This window comes from Sebastes fasciatus, chromosome 2, assembly GCF_043250625.1.
Source record: "Sebastes fasciatus isolate fSebFas1 chromosome 2, fSebFas1.pri, whole genome shotgun sequence".
In the NCBI taxonomy this organism is placed as follows: Eukaryota; Metazoa; Chordata; class Actinopteri; order Perciformes; family Sebastidae; genus Sebastes; species Sebastes fasciatus.
Genome location: NC_133796.1, coordinates 33,538,460 through 33,556,266, shown reverse-complemented (window position 1 = coordinate 33,556,266; position 17,807 = coordinate 33,538,460). Strand labels below are relative to the sequence as shown.

Genomic DNA, 17,807 nt, shown 5'->3' with positions numbered 1-17,807 from the left:
CACCACTGACAGTCCGTCTCTTCAGGCCTCCCCTCTGAAGCCACTCCCCAAAAATTATCATTACGAACATGAACATATCATAATGAACGTAAACGGGGAATATAGATATTGTTGGTACTCAAAGCTGTCAAGCTAGCAGCTTGTGGAAGACTCCGGTGAGGCACACAGGTAGGTAGTCAGGTAGAGAGGCCGTTCCATCATTTCATTCCGACTGAATGAAATGATGGAACGGCTTATTACAGTCCTGCAATGGTCACAGATACTACATTTTTTTCTTTTTTTTGTCAGAGCATTTGATTTATTGATAGCTGTTGGGATGTAAAGAGAATGCAAGAAGCCAAAATCCGCGTGCATATAGCTGTACAGGAGCTTATAAAATAACAATAAAATTGTCTAAAATCTGCAAAATTACTATTTAAATAAGAAACTGATCGTCTGACTTGATGCCACAGTAAGAGTCTGTCGCCTGCAGCCCTTTTCAGCTCACTGTGGCAGTTTCTGTTTGTACTATTCCTGGCAATAATATCTGGTTTATTAGACCTGTTTTCATTGAAGAATAGCACTGCTAATGAAGTTCTGCTAACTTGGTTATAATCACATTGCATTCCCTATGACTTCTTCACAATAAAAGCATCCCACCGGTTCGCCTCGGACAGCTTTTAATGTAAAGCAGCAACAGCAGGAAATGTTTGGTTTACACAAGCAGTAACTTCACAGCTGTGATGTAGCTGAAAGCGTTCAGAAAGCAGTAAAATAAGGCTGATATGTGAAAGTACAGACCTCCGCCATGGGTTGGCCGTGATCAGCTATGCTGCTACCTTGCAGGACCATAGCAGAGCGGCACGGCAATTGGTTTGGCACAGTGAGACTAAAGCAGACCGACCCGATCTCATGGAAAAACCCTATTAGAAACAGGTAACTTGGCCATGGATGCATACCAGAAAATCAGTGAACAATGGAGTGTAAACAGAAGCGCTCATGTGTTTTTCTTTCTCTCCTTGGCATGCATTTGGTTAAATGACGCTTACACGCCAATATGATTAAATCAAATTTCCATCCCCCAACAGAGACACTCTGTTCACCGAAGGCTGCCAGTGTCTGACCCGAGTTCAACCCAGGATGGAGAGTCACAAACAAAGATCAGCTGACGAGTGCTGACCCATTCAGATCAACTGCCAATGTGGGTTTAACCCGAGTTCCAGCGTCAGACCATAGACTGTATATAAGAAGTGGACGTAGTCACCGTGATGTCACCCATTGGTTTGTGGACTGCCGTTTTGAAGTCTCGAGTTCGGCATTTTGGCCGTCGCCATCTTCGTTTTTTTAGGGGACCAAAGTGTTACCATTAATATTTTCAAGAGCTGAAAAAACACTTTGAAAGGGTTAAAGTTGTAAGACGAAAACAAGGAAAACTCCCAGACAGGACAATGATTAAAACCTCCACTAATATCCCCTAGAGACAGTGCTGGTTGTTACACCTAACCAGACCAAAGTAGCAGCTTTAAGCAACAGACATCCTCTCCCTTTGAGCTCCACATGTTTGCTAGCAGAGCTAAAAAATATCTGCTGCACTTTACATGGTTTTGAGGAGGTGAACAGTAATGCAGTTCTTTTGGGTCCCAGGAGACTGGGAGATGGTGAGGCTAATAATGTTGTGCCAAGCAGTTTCTGCAAAGGTTCTGCAGAATATGTGTGTTTGTGTGTGGGTGTGCGGAGGTTGTGTAGGCAGATGGGGGGGGGTTGCACACTACCTGGCCATTATATAAAGCTCCCACTCTCGGCTAGAGGGCTCTGTACTGAGTGCCAACTCCCTCCCATCCTCCTCCCCTCTCTGTCCTCCCATCCCCCCACCTCTTAGCCTTCCAGCTACTCTGACTCAGGCTTAACTCTGAAATACCTCCGCCTGTTGTTTTCCCTCCGTCCTGCCTCTGTGGTATCACAATCACGGTGCGCATTGTGGATCAAACAAAAGACGGAGCTTGGGACTCAAATATGGATCGGGCCATTCCTTCCCCAAAGCGGGATCAGTTCATGCAACCCAGCTGGACTGAGTTCAGAATGATTTCTCTTTTAATCATTAGCGCATTGAATGTGGTGCCATCATCACACCTGAGGCTACAGAGGTCTAGTACCAGCTTGCCACAGGCAGATGGTGAATCTGAAAGTCGTCCCCTTCGATGCTGAACGGCACAAAGATGTGATGACAAGGGAGTTTTGTAATCTGGTGCCAGAACAGCGCAGGTACATGCTGCTGGTAGCAACCAAAAAACACAGATTTGCTGCCATGTATGTGGACAAAGACGGTTGGCAGGAAAAACTCTGACTAAGAAGTGTGATGGCAAGTGGTAACTATTGAGCGAGAGCAAAACACCTGTTTGATTATCACTGACCTCACCCCTGTGCTGAAGAAAGAAGAAAGCTAAAAGGCTGAGAACAAAGACATTAGACACCAAAATCCCACTGCACTGGTCTGGTGAGAAAATGAAGAAGAGTAGGAAGACACCCACTGAGTTGCACTTGCCCTCTGCACCCTTTTAATCCTGCAAAGTTGGCGGAGGTCAGCAGACACCGAGATGAAGGGGAATGGTAGAGACAGTAGCCTGGAAGAGACAGTAGCCTGAGACTGCAGGCTGTGCAGCAAACATGTTGCGGGTAGAGTAAAGAGCACAGATGCCGTTTTATCATTAGAGTGGCCTCTCTGATGTTGGTCTACATCTCAGCACCGCCTGGGAGCTGCCACTGCTTTACTGTGGTCGAGTCCTGAGATTCATTCAGAGAGAGAAGGCATCCTAGTTGGGTGCACCAGGCTGCTCTGTGCTGAATGAAGCCTCCCGATTCAATTTCTACTCTGCCTCACATCTCGCTACCGCTGCATGATGGGAAGAAAACCTGCTGTGATTAGTTTTTGCTGAAATCACAACTATGATGCAGAGAAAGCTATTTCAATATTATATATTTTTTTCTAAATTTAAACATAACAAATGGAAACAAAAGATGCTCATGATTAGTGACGTCACGAGAACAGATACTAATGTACCAAGTTGATGACAACATTTTGAAAACATGACGATATTTGATTTACAGTATCGCAGTTACCGTAGGTACCGGGGGCTCATGGCTCAAGACTAACGTTGTCCTGTCGTCCCGGGGAGAATAGAAAATTTCCCTGATAATTCTACACGGTAAACAACAAAAATCGGTCTTGAAACTGGCAGGAGGAGAGCTAGTAACGTAGGCTGTTCACTAGAGCTGCACAATTAATCAACATTTTATTGAAAACTCAATAACTGCAATTTTCAAATTGCAGGAGGCTCAATATTTGTTAAAGATGAAATATGTGTCAAAATACCATTTTAAATTAAATATTGTGGTGCTGCAGAGATGTCCTGGCCCACACATCATATTCTACAGACTTAAGAAAACATCTTTGTTTGGTACAGATCCCTGCAAACATTGAACAATAATCATTTCAATATGTTCTTCAGTGAAAATTATCATTCCCTCTAATATCGCAAATCATATCGCAATTGCAATATCAGTGAAAATAATCACAATTAGATATTTTCTCAAAATCATGCAGCCCTGCTGTTATCAGCCGGTGGGCAGCACAGTCCTGCTTATCGAAATAACGGAGCAAACAGCTAACGTACGGAGGTTGCATTGAGTTACATTATGATGTTCAAGCTCTATTCAGTAAAAACAAAATTGTATTGGGCGAAGGTGAATTCTATAACGTTATCGTAATGTGTTTAAATGTAATGTTGTAAAACGTTGTTTTTGGTGACAAACTTGAGGCGGATCATCAGGGATTAATAATAAATTAGCAAAAACCAGTATGCAAACGGTAATAAAGGAGTTTATGTTCAAGTAGATGGGATTTATTGTGTTGTTTTTACCGTGGTATCGAATTGGGTATTGAAAATCGTGGAATTTCACTGGTATTGGTATCGACTACTACATTTCTTGTATCGTGGAATCCCTACTCATGATACATCACACCTCAGTACTTAGAAGCTTTCTCCATGATGTTAAATTAATGTTGTTTTTTTCATATGACGCATATTGTCAGTTTACTGAAGATGGCTGAAAACACATTAAATCTGATATTTGGGTAAGGTCTACTTCTGAGCTAAATTTAACACATTTTAATCCCTTATAACCTGCAAATGATCAACAAAACATTTTCATTTATTTGTAGGTATTGTTAATTAGCAGCATAGGTGTAGGAGGTATACAATAGGAATTTGCTTTGGTTGTGTTGGTGCAAATAAGCAGTAAAATAACAAAAGAATAGATAAAAACGTTAGAATACAAATTAAAAAATTTAAATTCTACCAATATACAATACACAATATAAGCTATATCAAAACATAAACAGATAGTGCAAATATTGCCGGTGTGCAACAATCAGGTACCAGAGAGAGAGAGAGAAAGAGAGAGAGAGAGAGAGAGAGAGAGAGAGAGAGAGAGAGAGAGAGAGAGAGAGAGAGAGAGAGAGAGAGAGAGAGAGAGAGAGGGGGGGGTGGTATTGTATTAATAATAATAATCCATTTTATTTATAGAGCGCTTTTCATAGTGCTCAAAGACACTTTATAAAAGCTAAAACCATCATACTTTTGTTGTCATAGTGATCGTGTATTGATGTCATTACTGTCACCTTAACAGGAATGTTTTAAATGAATATGAACTTAATATTCAATTGAATCCATCTATTGATACTTGCATGTTACAAAACCCCAATATAAGTAACTTTTTTTTTTTTACATTATGGCACAAGTCCTATGAGTAACAAAGTGTATGGAAGCTGCTGCAGAGCCTGCAATAGTTTACCAGCTCAACTGAAAACTGCAAAAGTCATTTCAGGAAATACGTTGCCTCTGAGGCCACATTATTGACTGACAGTAATAGTCTTTTACAACGATGGTAATCTTGGATAATGACTTAGAACTGCAAAGAAATATATAAATATAAATATCTGACTAGGGATGGGGTCTGATGGCATTTTATGGAATCTGAGCATTGTGGAATTTCACTGATAATGGTGTCATGTATCACGGCACGACAAGTAAACGCTGCTCATAACACAGTCAGTTAGGGCTGCTGGGTATTGCATTGCACACCAGTACTGAGTTATATGCATGTTTTTCTACAAGACTTTTCCTTTATAATTTAGCAAACTAGACCAAACTACTAACATTTATCAGTGTTAAATATCATCTTCACCTAAATGTCACTTGTTAACTGTGCAGCCCTCCTTCACTCCACTTTCACGGCACATAATCACTGAACTAATCGATTAGTCAAAGATAAGAAAATGAAACTACAATCTTAGGAATTATTAATACAGGCAATATTGTTTGGTTTCCTACAGTCATCTGCTGGTATCACACAGAGCTGATAACTTCCCAGAAATGTGTTTATTTCATAAAAAACACTCCAAAGTACTGAATGCAGAATCAACCAGCATTATTCCACAGGTAAGAGGTGACCCACTGGATCGCCACAACATTTTCATCTAATTTTATCCTTCAAGTAAAACATACAAAGCTGTTTCCTTAAAGATGCAGAGGGATTTTCTGCTCACAGCAGGCTACTACTTCCTAAAGAATAAAGAGTGTTATCAGTGTGAATCAGCGTCTTAAGCTGTGGTCCTTGGGGTCACAGGTCACTGGAGAGGCCACTGCATGCGCACACTTCTAATATTAGCCATTAACTCTTTAAGCTGTCTGGTCAGGACTCAACAGAAACATCTTTACCAGTCGGCTTAATTCTCCCAGAGATTCATGATCACTTCTTCAGCTGAGAGAAAAGGCTGTGGGGCTGCATGTGTCAAGATATGATGTTAAACAGACATAACAGAGGAAACTATTTGCTAAGAAAGACAAACACCTTATAGAGAGTAGTGTCTTTCTTTTCATTTGATGACATAGCCTGATATTCAGGGCTGCACAGTGCGACACACGATTACTGGTAATGTCGCTTAAACAAACAAGCGACATACCAGTAATTCAAAAACGACTATAGATCTTTAGATCCTGACCTGTCTCCCCGGTCGCCGGTAGGGACGCAGTGAACCCACTAGCAATAATGCTACATTGTGAACAACAAATCTGTGTTGAAATCGACAGGACGAGAGCTGGTTAACGGGAGGTGCCATTGATTTGCACTATGATTACTCAATATTATCAGGCTCTATTCAATAACAATGAGTATTGGTTGAAGGTAAATTCTAACGTTATCATGATGTGATCAAATGTAATCTTGTAAAATGTAGAAACTGAGAAACTTGAATAAATCCAGCTGTTTGAAGATGTTTTCACAGCAATATTAAATAGATCATAGAGAGGGAATTATGACCTGTTTAACTTCCTGACAAAAAACAGTATGCAAACGGTAATAAAGGAGTAGATGTTGAACTACATGGGATTTAGTTTTTTACTTTTGATTTTTACTGTTTTTTTACTTACTCACTTTGCATTGATGATATTGGATCGTTGATCATTGAATTGATAATTGATGGATCGTTACAACCCTAGCACATACTGCACATAAAACTAGATTTAATGGAAAACGGCAGTTAATCTTGATGCATGCCAAACAAAAAAAAAACGTATGCTACATTGCAGTGAATTATGAGTCAAGAATTACAAAAGTGACAGTATACCTAAACTCTGAGATTAATGAACTTCAAGATGAGGCTCTGACAAACGCACCAGACTCCTAAAACCTGCAGCAGGATAAAGAAATATTCGATGACGGTGACAGGCTTCTCACAAGACATTTTTTTTATGATTCACACCAAAATCTCTCTTGCTATTCCAACATTTAAAAACCAAACCAAAAGATCTGGCCAGTGAAATGCCTGTCTTTCTTCCTCCAGTTGGAGACACACAATCGAGCTCCAAACTGCTACCTACCCGTGTCTGTCTCCAATGTGACATGTTACCACGGCAACGGGACTGTGTAACAAAATCGCCACAGGAGTTAAGAAAAAGCTCCATCTCGACGGAGGCCTGGGAGAAGTCGATGGCTGCAGACAAGATGTGCTCTCACGGGGCAAAAACATCTGACAATAATAAGACTGGGCTGAAAAATACAGGATATATGTAACACAGCCTGAAGAGTTAACGCATGTTTGATATCTTCATCTGGCAGCCGCTCTGATAAACTTACTGAGAACAAGAAAAAAGGAAATACAACAGTTGGTTCAACGCTTCACAATTCATTGCTACACATCTGCAATTAGGGATGTGTCTTGGCAAGAATCTGGCAATACGACGCGTATCCTGATACAGGGGTAACGATTCAATATATTGTGATACTGTAAGCAAGGCGATATATTGCAATTGTTTTCAAATCAAATTTTAGGGAAACTGTCATAGTATAAAGACACACCACCATAAAATCGGTGTAAAAAAAAGTCACTATGTGAAATGGCTACTATGGGGACTAACATCCTCACACATACAATTGGGTTCATTGGATCCACAAGAGTCTCAGCTTTACAGTGATACCCAATTTATGTAATTCTAAGACTGTTTAGGGACCAAAGTATGCAGAAATATTCAAACACACCATTTTAGAATAGGCAAAAATAACACATTTATACTGTTTTTTGCCCCAAACTGCATGTGATTATCATAAAGTGGGCATGTCTGTAAAGGGGAGACTCGTGGGTACCCATAGAACCCATTTTCATTCACATATCTTGAGGTCAGAGGTCAAGGGACCCCTTTGAAAATCAGCATGCTAGTTTTTCCCCACCCAAATTTAACTTAACTTTGGAACTTTGACTTGTAACTTCGCAGCGTTATTTAGTGATCTTCCCGACAAGCTAGCAGCCCGCTACAACCTCCGAAAGACAGAATAGTGGACGGGCCCGCGTTTTAAGGGGTTAATCATTTAAGTCATTTTCGAGCAAACGTGCCAAACGTCTGCTGATTCCACCTTCTTAAATGTGAGGATTTGCAGCTTTTCTTTGTTTTATATGACCGTAAACTGAATATCTCTTGGTTTTTGAACTGTTACACTGCGAGTACACTGTCAGAACTGCTTGTTGGATGGTTGAATAGCTTCAGAAACCTCCTCCTCCTCCTCCTCCTCCTCCTCCTCCTCCTCCTCGTCCTCCTCCTCCTCCTCCTCCCCTCCTGTTGACCAGGAAGATGGAGGTGTTTAGGGGCCACCTGTCCTGGGGAGGAGAATGATTGGCTGATGGAGAGGAGGGCAGAAAAGAGGAGATAGTGAGAGCTCTTCATCTATCTCTCCTCCACAAAATTTAGCATATGCTTGGAGTGTTTTTTAGCCTCTTTCCTGACAAGCTAGTATGACATGATTGGCACCAATGGATTCCTTAGGTTTTCTAGTTTCATGTGATGATAATATGATGATTCACTCTAGCTTTAAAACGGAGCCTGCGACAACCTCCGAAAGACAGAACAGAGACTGGGTCCGCCAGCAGGTCGTCGGATTTTTAAGAGGTTAATCAAAAATCTATACAGCGCTTTGGAGAATTGATACAGTACCGCAAAACCTAACATCGCGATACTTACACCATTATCTCACATCCACCAATCAGATTTTTATATTTCTAGTATTTTTGTGTCTGAGATGACAACGTGAAATGCCACGAATTCTAACTCTTAATCACCGAGTATGAGCTTGAAACAAACACAAACCTCTGCGTACGCATGTGAGCTTTAAATACACCAACAGCAGAGAACAGTTATCATTCACTCCGGCGACTTTAAACTGTAAATTAACTGCAGCGATAATGACAATGACAACAACAGCAATAGGCAGGTGTTGAAAGGATGTCGGGGAGCAGAGAAGAGGGCCTGTATCATTAGGGATTAACCTAGCCACAGGCTCTACAAATAGACTGTCTCCACCTATAAGCCGCCAGCGCACAGACAGTTATTTGTATTGCCAGGTTGCTGCTGCAGCAGCAGCTCCACAGAAGAGAGAGAAGACAGTTCAAAGAAGCTGAGGCGGATCGAGACTCCTGTGAAACAAAATGCGATGCAACAGGACACATTTGGGGGGCCTGGCAACATCAGAGGCTTTCACAAGCACAGGTTTTGTCTAAGACGACTGTATCACAGATTCATGCACCAATTTTCTGTGTATTAGCTATAATAATATACAGCCTGAGGCAACCATAAACAAAAAGTGCAGCAGTGCAAACCAGTATATATTAAGATTGGAAACGATTTTAAATCAATAATTTTTCTAAAATACCAAACATTCCCTTGTTAATAGCTTCTCAGTTGAGAATATTTTCTGCTCCTCCTCTTTGGTAAACTCAATATATTTGGATTGTCAGACAAAACAAGCAATTTGAGGACGTCACCTTGGGCTTTAGGAAACTGTGATGGGTATTTTTAAAATGTTTTTATAGACCGAACAATTGATGGTGTTTTTGGAATATGTGCTCAAATCATCAAATCATTTTGTCCGTAACTACCATTCTGAAGGACAAACATCTTCTTTTTAACTGAAATCAAAACAATAGAGCTGCAACAATTAATCGATTAGTTTTCAACTATTGAATGAATCGCCAACTATTTTCATAATCGATTAATCGGTTTGAGTCATTTTTTTAAGAAAGAAAAAGTCTACATTCTCTGATTGCAGCTTCTTAAATGTGAATATTTTCTGGTTTCTTTACTCCTCTATGACAGTAAACTGAATATCTTTGAGTTGCGGACAAAACAAGACATTTGAGGACGTCATCTTGGGCTTTGGGAAACACTGATCAACATTTTAAGAGATTTTCTGATACCATTTTTTCCTTCCCGATACCGATTCCAATACCAGCGTGATAAATATCTTTGGCGCTTCTGGGCTGTCTTTGTGGAATTTATCTTGTAGACAGAATGCGGTTTCCAACGTCTGCTGCTGCAGTTCGTCCTTTTTTCTCCCCTTTGCCTTGGTGAAGTTGTCATGCTCTTTCGAGAGAAAGATTGCTGGTGTTGAAATAGGCAACACCAGTGCACCCCTCAAAACGGAAGCCTTACATACTGTAAATATCGCAGTTTTACTTGTAGGATTTTACACTGTAAAATGTTGCCAAATGGCTGACATTTTCCTCGCTCAGACCACCGTTACTGTTACACTCTCCACTAGTAACGAACTGTTGTTGTTTGCTATCGTCACGTGACAAACTACCTGCAATCAGTTCTTCTTTGCTGCTCTAAAACAGTAGTTTTCAGTGGCAGCATGATACATCCAGGGCGACAGCACAGTGAAGGCTGCTTTTGAGCGGCAAAGAAGAAATCATTTCGGTTAAACAAGTTGATTTTTTTCGAAAACGGTGCATAGACTGGTGTACTCGCCAATACCCGATACCGAATTTTGGAGAGTATCGGAGGCATTTCTGATACTGGTATCGGAACAACTCTAAACATTTTTCATCTTTCTGACATTTTATAGACCAAACAACTCAATTAATCATGAAAATATCAACAGATTAATCGACAATGAAACTATTTGTTAGTTGCAGCCCTAAATAACAATAAAGCAGGTAAGGCCAAACTATCATATTACTAGAGCAGAATCAATTAGTTCATAACTGAAGCTTAATCAGCAACTATTTTTACAATTAATTAATAATTTCAATAATTTTTCCACACAAAAATGCCAATTATTTTCTTGTTTCAGCTTTCAATATGTGAGAATTTGCATTTTCTATTTGAAGGCATCACTTTGGGATCTGGACACATGTGATGCAATTTCTGTTTCATGGTTTATAGAAAAAGTGATTAATCAGTTTAGGGATAAAATAAACAGCCGATTAGTCAATAATAACTTGTTGCAGCCCTATATGTTACAGAGCAAATAGGGTTACAAGCTTCCCTTTCCATGAATACTCTCTGCATCCACAGCTTCTGAACTCTCTCTTTCTCTATCTGGTGCTTTGATGATGACTGCTGCTTCCCACTGTCACTGCTGTATGTTTGCAGAAGTAAGAGTAAGACCAGCCCAGTGCACAACATCACAGCCAGTTTACGGCTCTCTACACCACATGGTGCACATGGACAGAAGAGACTCATTAACACACATTTTTATCTCAGGTGTGAAACAGCAGTAAAATGTCCTGATGTACCAGAGCTACTGGGGCTCATTTTGAATAGGGATGCATGACATATATTGAGCCCGAGATATTATCGGCCGATAATGGGACAATTTTATTATTATGTATTATTCTGAGAAAAATGATAGCTGATAAATTATTGGCTGAAATTACGAAGCGAAATTGCTTTCATTGACTTAACAAGCACAGCATCTACACACTCTGATACAGTAGGTGGACAAGAGAGATAAACATGTCATCGTCGAAGTGGATGTTTTTCACAGTTTCAGAGGAAGACAACACGATTGCAATTGCATGTACTTTACTAGAAAAAAATAAATTAATATTTAAAGAGTCAGAACTGTTCTTTGTTTTTGTTGTGTTAACAATAATGAGTTTGATTTGGTTAGGTCAGAGCTAGTTAAATCATCTTTGCTTACCCTCAGGTGTGCATAAACTACAGGTTATGAACTTAAATACAAAAATGTGACATCATTGGTTTATCGTATCGGTATCAGCCAACAGGTAATTATCGGTTATTCTATCGGCTGAAAAAAATCCATATCATGCATCCCTAATTTTTTTATTATTTAATATTATTTAATCTTTTCACGTCCAAATGTGGAAATTCACATTACAAAGGACACAGAATTGGGAATGTATTATGAGAACTGTAACATTACAACATGAACATGTCTGTAATCCCTTGTTGACTCATCAGTATTACTGGTGTAACCACGTATCATAGCTCAATGTATCGCAGAGCAAAAATCTGACAGTGTGAATCGTGGAGCTGGAAAATGGATATCAACTAAATCTGATCAGTTATGACTAAAAAAAAAGCATTACATGCAAAAAAAAAAGGTAATTAAACACACTCTCACTACACTGTGAGAAGTCTCAACTGCTGCCTGAAAAAGTTAACAAGCTTATGGTCTTAAAAAAATGTCCTTGTCCTACTCTAGAAATCTAAAAATAGATTGTGTGAAGGTTTAAATTGGGGTTTGTGGCAAACTGAACTCAACCAAGTTCAGACATTTGCGGTTCAAATGTAGTTTTTTATAAATAAGAACTATGTCTTTGAATTTTTGGCCTGCATTTTGGTTGAACTGTTTGGTTGTGTGAAAACATTTCAACAGACAAGGTTTAGCAACGTCACTTATTTAGCAGATAACGTTCACTCATGTTGACTCATAAATTCCTATGAGTAGAAATCTCCCACTATGTAAATCTCACATTTGAGCAGAGGTTTAGAAGTGCTAAATGCGAGATTGCAAAATATGCAAAATATATTTTGTTCTCAGGAATTTGTAACCCACCAACCAGTGTAATATCATTTAAAGCAGGTTAGCAAGAGCCAGATCAATCCCCAGTAAATCACAACTAAACCAAACCTCACTTGTTTCTAAACAAAGTCCTCAGGACAGTTTGATGCTGTCCTCTGTACCTTCTACAGTGGTTATATAAAGCTGTGAATATAATATTGAAATAAGCTATCTATGCATCTTTACAAGCTTCCTCAGTGGTTCATCATTACTGAAGAGTCAACAGCAGGACGTGAGGTTAACATTCATGCACAAAAGAAGCAGAGCAGCCTAATGATCTCCTTCGTGTTTGTTCAGACACAACATCTCCACCATTTTTCATTTGAACGATTGCAGCATCCCACAAAAAACACCTCTATCCTCAATCAAATTAGGGTTGATTAAGATATTGATTATTATCTTTTATTATTCAATTAATCTATTAACCCCAAAAAAACATAATGATAAATGCGCATCATTTCTTACCAGAGCTCAAAATAATATCTTTTTTGTTTGACCTACAGTCCAAAAATCACAATTTGAAACCATAAGAAAATGAATTGTCAACTATTATGATTATTAATTAATTGTTTAAAATAACCCGATTTCCATTGTTCCAAAACAAGCAATTTGTAGGGCTTTAGTAAAATTGCGGTATTTCTCACTATTTTCTGACATTTTATGGATACATAAATAATTTACTGATTGATTGGCAATAAAAATAATTGTGAGTTGCAGCCCTATACCCCCCAAGTATCCAACTTATATTATTAAAATGAGAAGCAAGCAGGCAATATTGAAGCTTAAGAACCATCTCTCCATAAAGAACTGGACTTTCATTAATCAGGGGAAGCCTATAATAAACTATAGTATGAGAGCACATCTGGCTTTTCAAAGGAGGCAGAGGGTGCAGCTTCATTACAGTCTGTACAGCCCAACAGCAGCTGGCACAAAGGAGCATGTATAGATCCACAGATCGCAGGCAGCCAGTGGAAACACACAGTGGGGAAAACGTCTAAAAATAGCCAAAGACTCTGATCAATAACTGCTAGATATGTTCCGACTCTGCTTTATCAAGTTAAATTAAAACAGGGTTTCTGTGCTGCTAACGAGCAAACACAGTGTTTAAAAGACATCAGTGATGAATAACCAGTGGCAGAATGTAACTAAGTACATTTTCAAACACTGAGGTACTTGTACTTTAATTGAGTATTTCCATTTTATGCAGCTTTGTACTTCTACTCTACTACATCTCAGAGGGAAATATTGTACCTTTACTCCACTACATTTATCTGACAGCTTTAGTTACTTTTCAAATTACAATTTTTCATCCCCTTCCTGTCCAGTGAAATCCATGTGTCTCCAGATGTGTTGATTTTGAATGTTTCTGCTGAACTAAAGGATGAAGTGTTCCTTCCTTTATGTGTTGAGGAAAATCCTCCTCCTTCTTAAGCTAAATAAACTATTTAAAACCGTCTTAGATCAGCTGGAAAATGCATCATGACAAAGCTGAAAACAGGGCAGTTTTTCTGAGCTCATGAAAAGTTGAACAATGAAGCAACAAACATATGATGATCTTATAGAATATGATGCATTGCTGTAGATCAAACCAGTGATTCTCAAAGAGGGGTCCGTTGCACTCTGTCAGGTGGTACGCAAAATAATTTACTATAAATGATAAAATTGTGCTGTATCATTAAAAGTGCATATCTACAGATGGGGACCATTTGCACCAATAAAACAAACATATTGTGTCCATTACTCCCACCAACCTTAGTTTTGGGACAGTAGGAACTTTGTGGGTTGTGACACACAGCAATAAATTCATTATTTATTATTTATTTTTAAGCTGAAGCACTAACTGACAGTCAGCTTTAGACTGGTACGTTTTAATATCTGGATTTATTAGGTCTATGCCAGTCTTGCTACTGTTCATTTTCTGAAAGTTTTAAGATCAATTACTTGAAATGTAGGCTATAAATGCTGTCAAGTTGAATAAAATCCCCCTCTGTTTAAAGGTATATTATATATATAATATATATAAGTGGTAATAACGTTCAATAACATTGCACATTTCCCCACTGTGGGACTAATAAAGGATTATCTCATTTGATCTTAAAATGATTCAAATTGAAATGTGTTTCTGTGTATTACTGTGAAACAGGTCTGAAGTATTTAGGGTGCAAAGTTTTAGAATACAAATAGTTTAGCATCTAAGAGTACAAATGTTAGTAAGATTAATCGGTGTTACGATTATTAGGGGGTCCTTGGAAAATGTTCTCCCCTGTAAGGAACCCCTGGATTAATCTACCCAACGGTATATAAAAGTGTTCAAATTAGTGCAACCTTATACATGTACAGCAATAAACATTAATGCAGCAGTAATATTAATATCAAAAACATCATATATAATAGTGAAACACTGACAGGGCCCATTTTACTGCATAATGAGTACTTTCACTTTTCATATTAAGTATATTCTGTTGATAATACTAACATGCATTTAAAACATTTAAACTCTGTATCTTCTTTTAAATCACACCTCAAAACCTACCTTTACAGGAAGGCCTTTTTATAGCAATTAAAATGTCATTATTGTTGACTTTTTGTACAAAAGTCTTGTGTTCAACATTTTATTTTGGCCTATGTTTTAATGTTTTTATTCTGTATTGTTTCTATCTTGATGTTTGCACTATTTTAACTTATGTAAAGCACTTTGTAACTATGTTTGGAAAGGTGCTATACAAATAAAGTTTATTTATTTTATTTATTTAAGGTTTTGAATGCATGACTTTTACTTGCAGTGGAGTATTTTCACAGTGTGGTATTATTTCATTTCATTTCAAAATGTATTTCGAACATGTAGAATACAAAAAAAATAAAAATAAAGAAATAAAGAAAAAGAATAATCATACCAACAAGTGGACAGTCAGAAACAAGTAATAATTACATTAAATGAGAAGCGTAAGAAAAATAAATTGTCAACACTTGACGCCTTGATTTACATATTCGAAAAGGAGTGAGAAGAAGTATAAACTTATTTAATCCCACCCCTTCTCCATAAATCAATTATTAATTATTAACCAGCTTCCTTATTGAGCCATACATATACTATAATTACATTTTCCTAAATTTGTCTAACTATAATTATTACCTTTTTATCTCTGTCATACAGAAATATAAATTAATTACTGATATAATTATCCTTATCAAAATATATATATATTTTTTAAATGAAAGGATTTGAATGCATGACTTTTACTTGTAATGGATAGTTTCACAGTGTGGTATATTAGTATTAGCACTTTTACTTGAGTAGAGGATCTGACTACTTGTTCCACCAGTGTTCAAATTAGTACAACCTTATACATGTACAGCAATAAAATGCACCATAAACATTAATGCAGCAGTAATATTAATCCAAAAACATCATATATAGAATAGTGAAACACTGACAGGGACCATTTTACTGCATAATGAGTACTTTTACTTTTCATATTAGGTATATTCTGTTGATAATACTTACATACATTTAAGGTTTTGAATGCATGACTTTTACTTGTAGTGGAGTATTTCCACAGTGTGGTATATTAGTATTAGCACTTTGACAGTGAGAGTCTCAGAGTGAGTGAGAAGAGATAGCAATCTCTTGTTTTAAAAAGTCATTACTAACTTGACTTTTTGTACAAAAGTCTTATGTTAAACATTTTATTTTGGCCTATGTTTTTATTCTGTATTGGTATATCTTATTTGCACTATTTTAACTTATGTAAAGCACTTTGTAACTATGTTTGCAAAGGTGCTATACAAATAAAGTTTATTTATTTAATTAATTAATTAATTAATTAATTAAAGATTTTGAATGCATGACTTTTACTTGTAGTGGAGTATGTTCACAGTGTGGCAGTACTAGCATTAGTACTTCTACTACTTGTTCACCAGCAGTGAGAGTCTGTGAGAGCAGCCCACCTGGACACTGTGCTGATATAACGGTTAACCCGCTGCCAGCGCACCGTTACCCGTTTATCAGGCAGGTATCAACAGGTAAAGCGAGTCACACAGGCACTAATGAAGAGGACAGGTAACGTTACTTCAGCTGCAGACACACTCAGCCTCTGTCAGGTTGCTAATCAACTTTATAATCCTTCATACATATGAGAGAGAGGATAACAGTCCGTCCATGTGAGCGGTGTTCTCACACATGAAGCCGCCGCTGTCACTCTCTCAGCCGGGCTGCAGGCTGGAGACTAACCGCTCTCTATCTGACGTTATAATACCTCTAAATACGAGACAAACACACCGGACAGAGACAGGTGAGCTGCCCTGAAGAGAGCCGCTGCCTGCCGTGTTAAACTCCCCTCACAGAGGCTGTGTGGAGGACAGCAGAGCCGCTGAGAGACGGTCGGTCCTCTCAGCCTCGAGCAGCGCGTCCGTCTCCATATCAACATAAACATGCTCCTCAGCTCCGACGCTCACATTCAACAAAGTTCCTCCGTGTTTGATCCATAAACATTAATATGTGACAACATGTCAGCCCGTCGAGGCTTACAGTCCCCGTCGCTGCTGTTAGACTGGATGATTACAGGTTCGGTAAGAGAGATAAATGATATAATGATTTCAGGCTGCGCCTTACCTTCAGTTCCGCACTCTCCGCCATCTTGTATTTATTTTCTGCGCAGGCGCAGTGAGGCGCTGTCACATGACTGGCACGAGCGGGGCTGCCGCGGGAACGCGCACACACAGAGACGGGGCTGCGTTCAGGAACTCACAGGATGGGAGGAAAACACAGACGTGGAGATTTGCAGAATGTTACAGAAAGAAATAATATAATAATAACAACAACAACAAAAACATACTACTCCTACTACTACTACTACTAATATTATTATTAATATTATTATTAATAATAATAATAATAATAATAATAATAGGAAAACACAGACGTAGAAATTTGAGGAATGTTACAGAAAGAAAGAATATAATATAATAATAACAACAACAACAACAACAACATACTAATAATAATACTACTACTATTATTAATATTATGAATAATAATAATAATAATAAAAATAATAATAATAATAACAATAATAATAGGAAAACACAGATGTAGAAATTTGTAGAATGTTAAAGAAAGAATATAATAATAATAACAACAATAACAACAACAACAACATACTACTACTACTAATACTAATAATATTATTATTAATAATAATAATAATAATAATAATAATAATAATAGGAAAAAACAGATGTACAAATTTTAGAATGTTACAGAAAGAAAGAATATAATAATAATAACAACAACAACATACTACTACTACTACTAATACTACTAATACAGTTTGATATATTTACTGTGTTGTTATTGTTGTTATTATATATATCTTGTTTTAATTGTTTGTTATCACTATTATGTAGTCATA

At 37.9% G+C, this 17,807-nt stretch overlaps 1 protein-coding gene across 2 annotated transcripts in view; it reads right to left on the bottom strand.

Moving 5' to 3' along the window:
- Positions 1-17,131, bottom strand: part of LOC141759057 (E3 SUMO-protein ligase PIAS1-like) — a 69,953-nt gene extending 52,822 nt beyond the window's left edge. For both annotated transcript variants that reach the window (XM_074620968.1, XM_074620960.1), the window contains exon 1: positions 17,009-17,131. In XM_074620968.1, coding sequence (XP_074477069.1) covers positions 17,009-17,032 — 24 coding nt within the window. In that variant the 5' untranslated portion in view covers positions 17,033-17,131. The remainder of the gene's footprint in view (positions 1-17,008) is intronic.
- Positions 17,132-17,807: the final 676 nt, after the last annotated feature.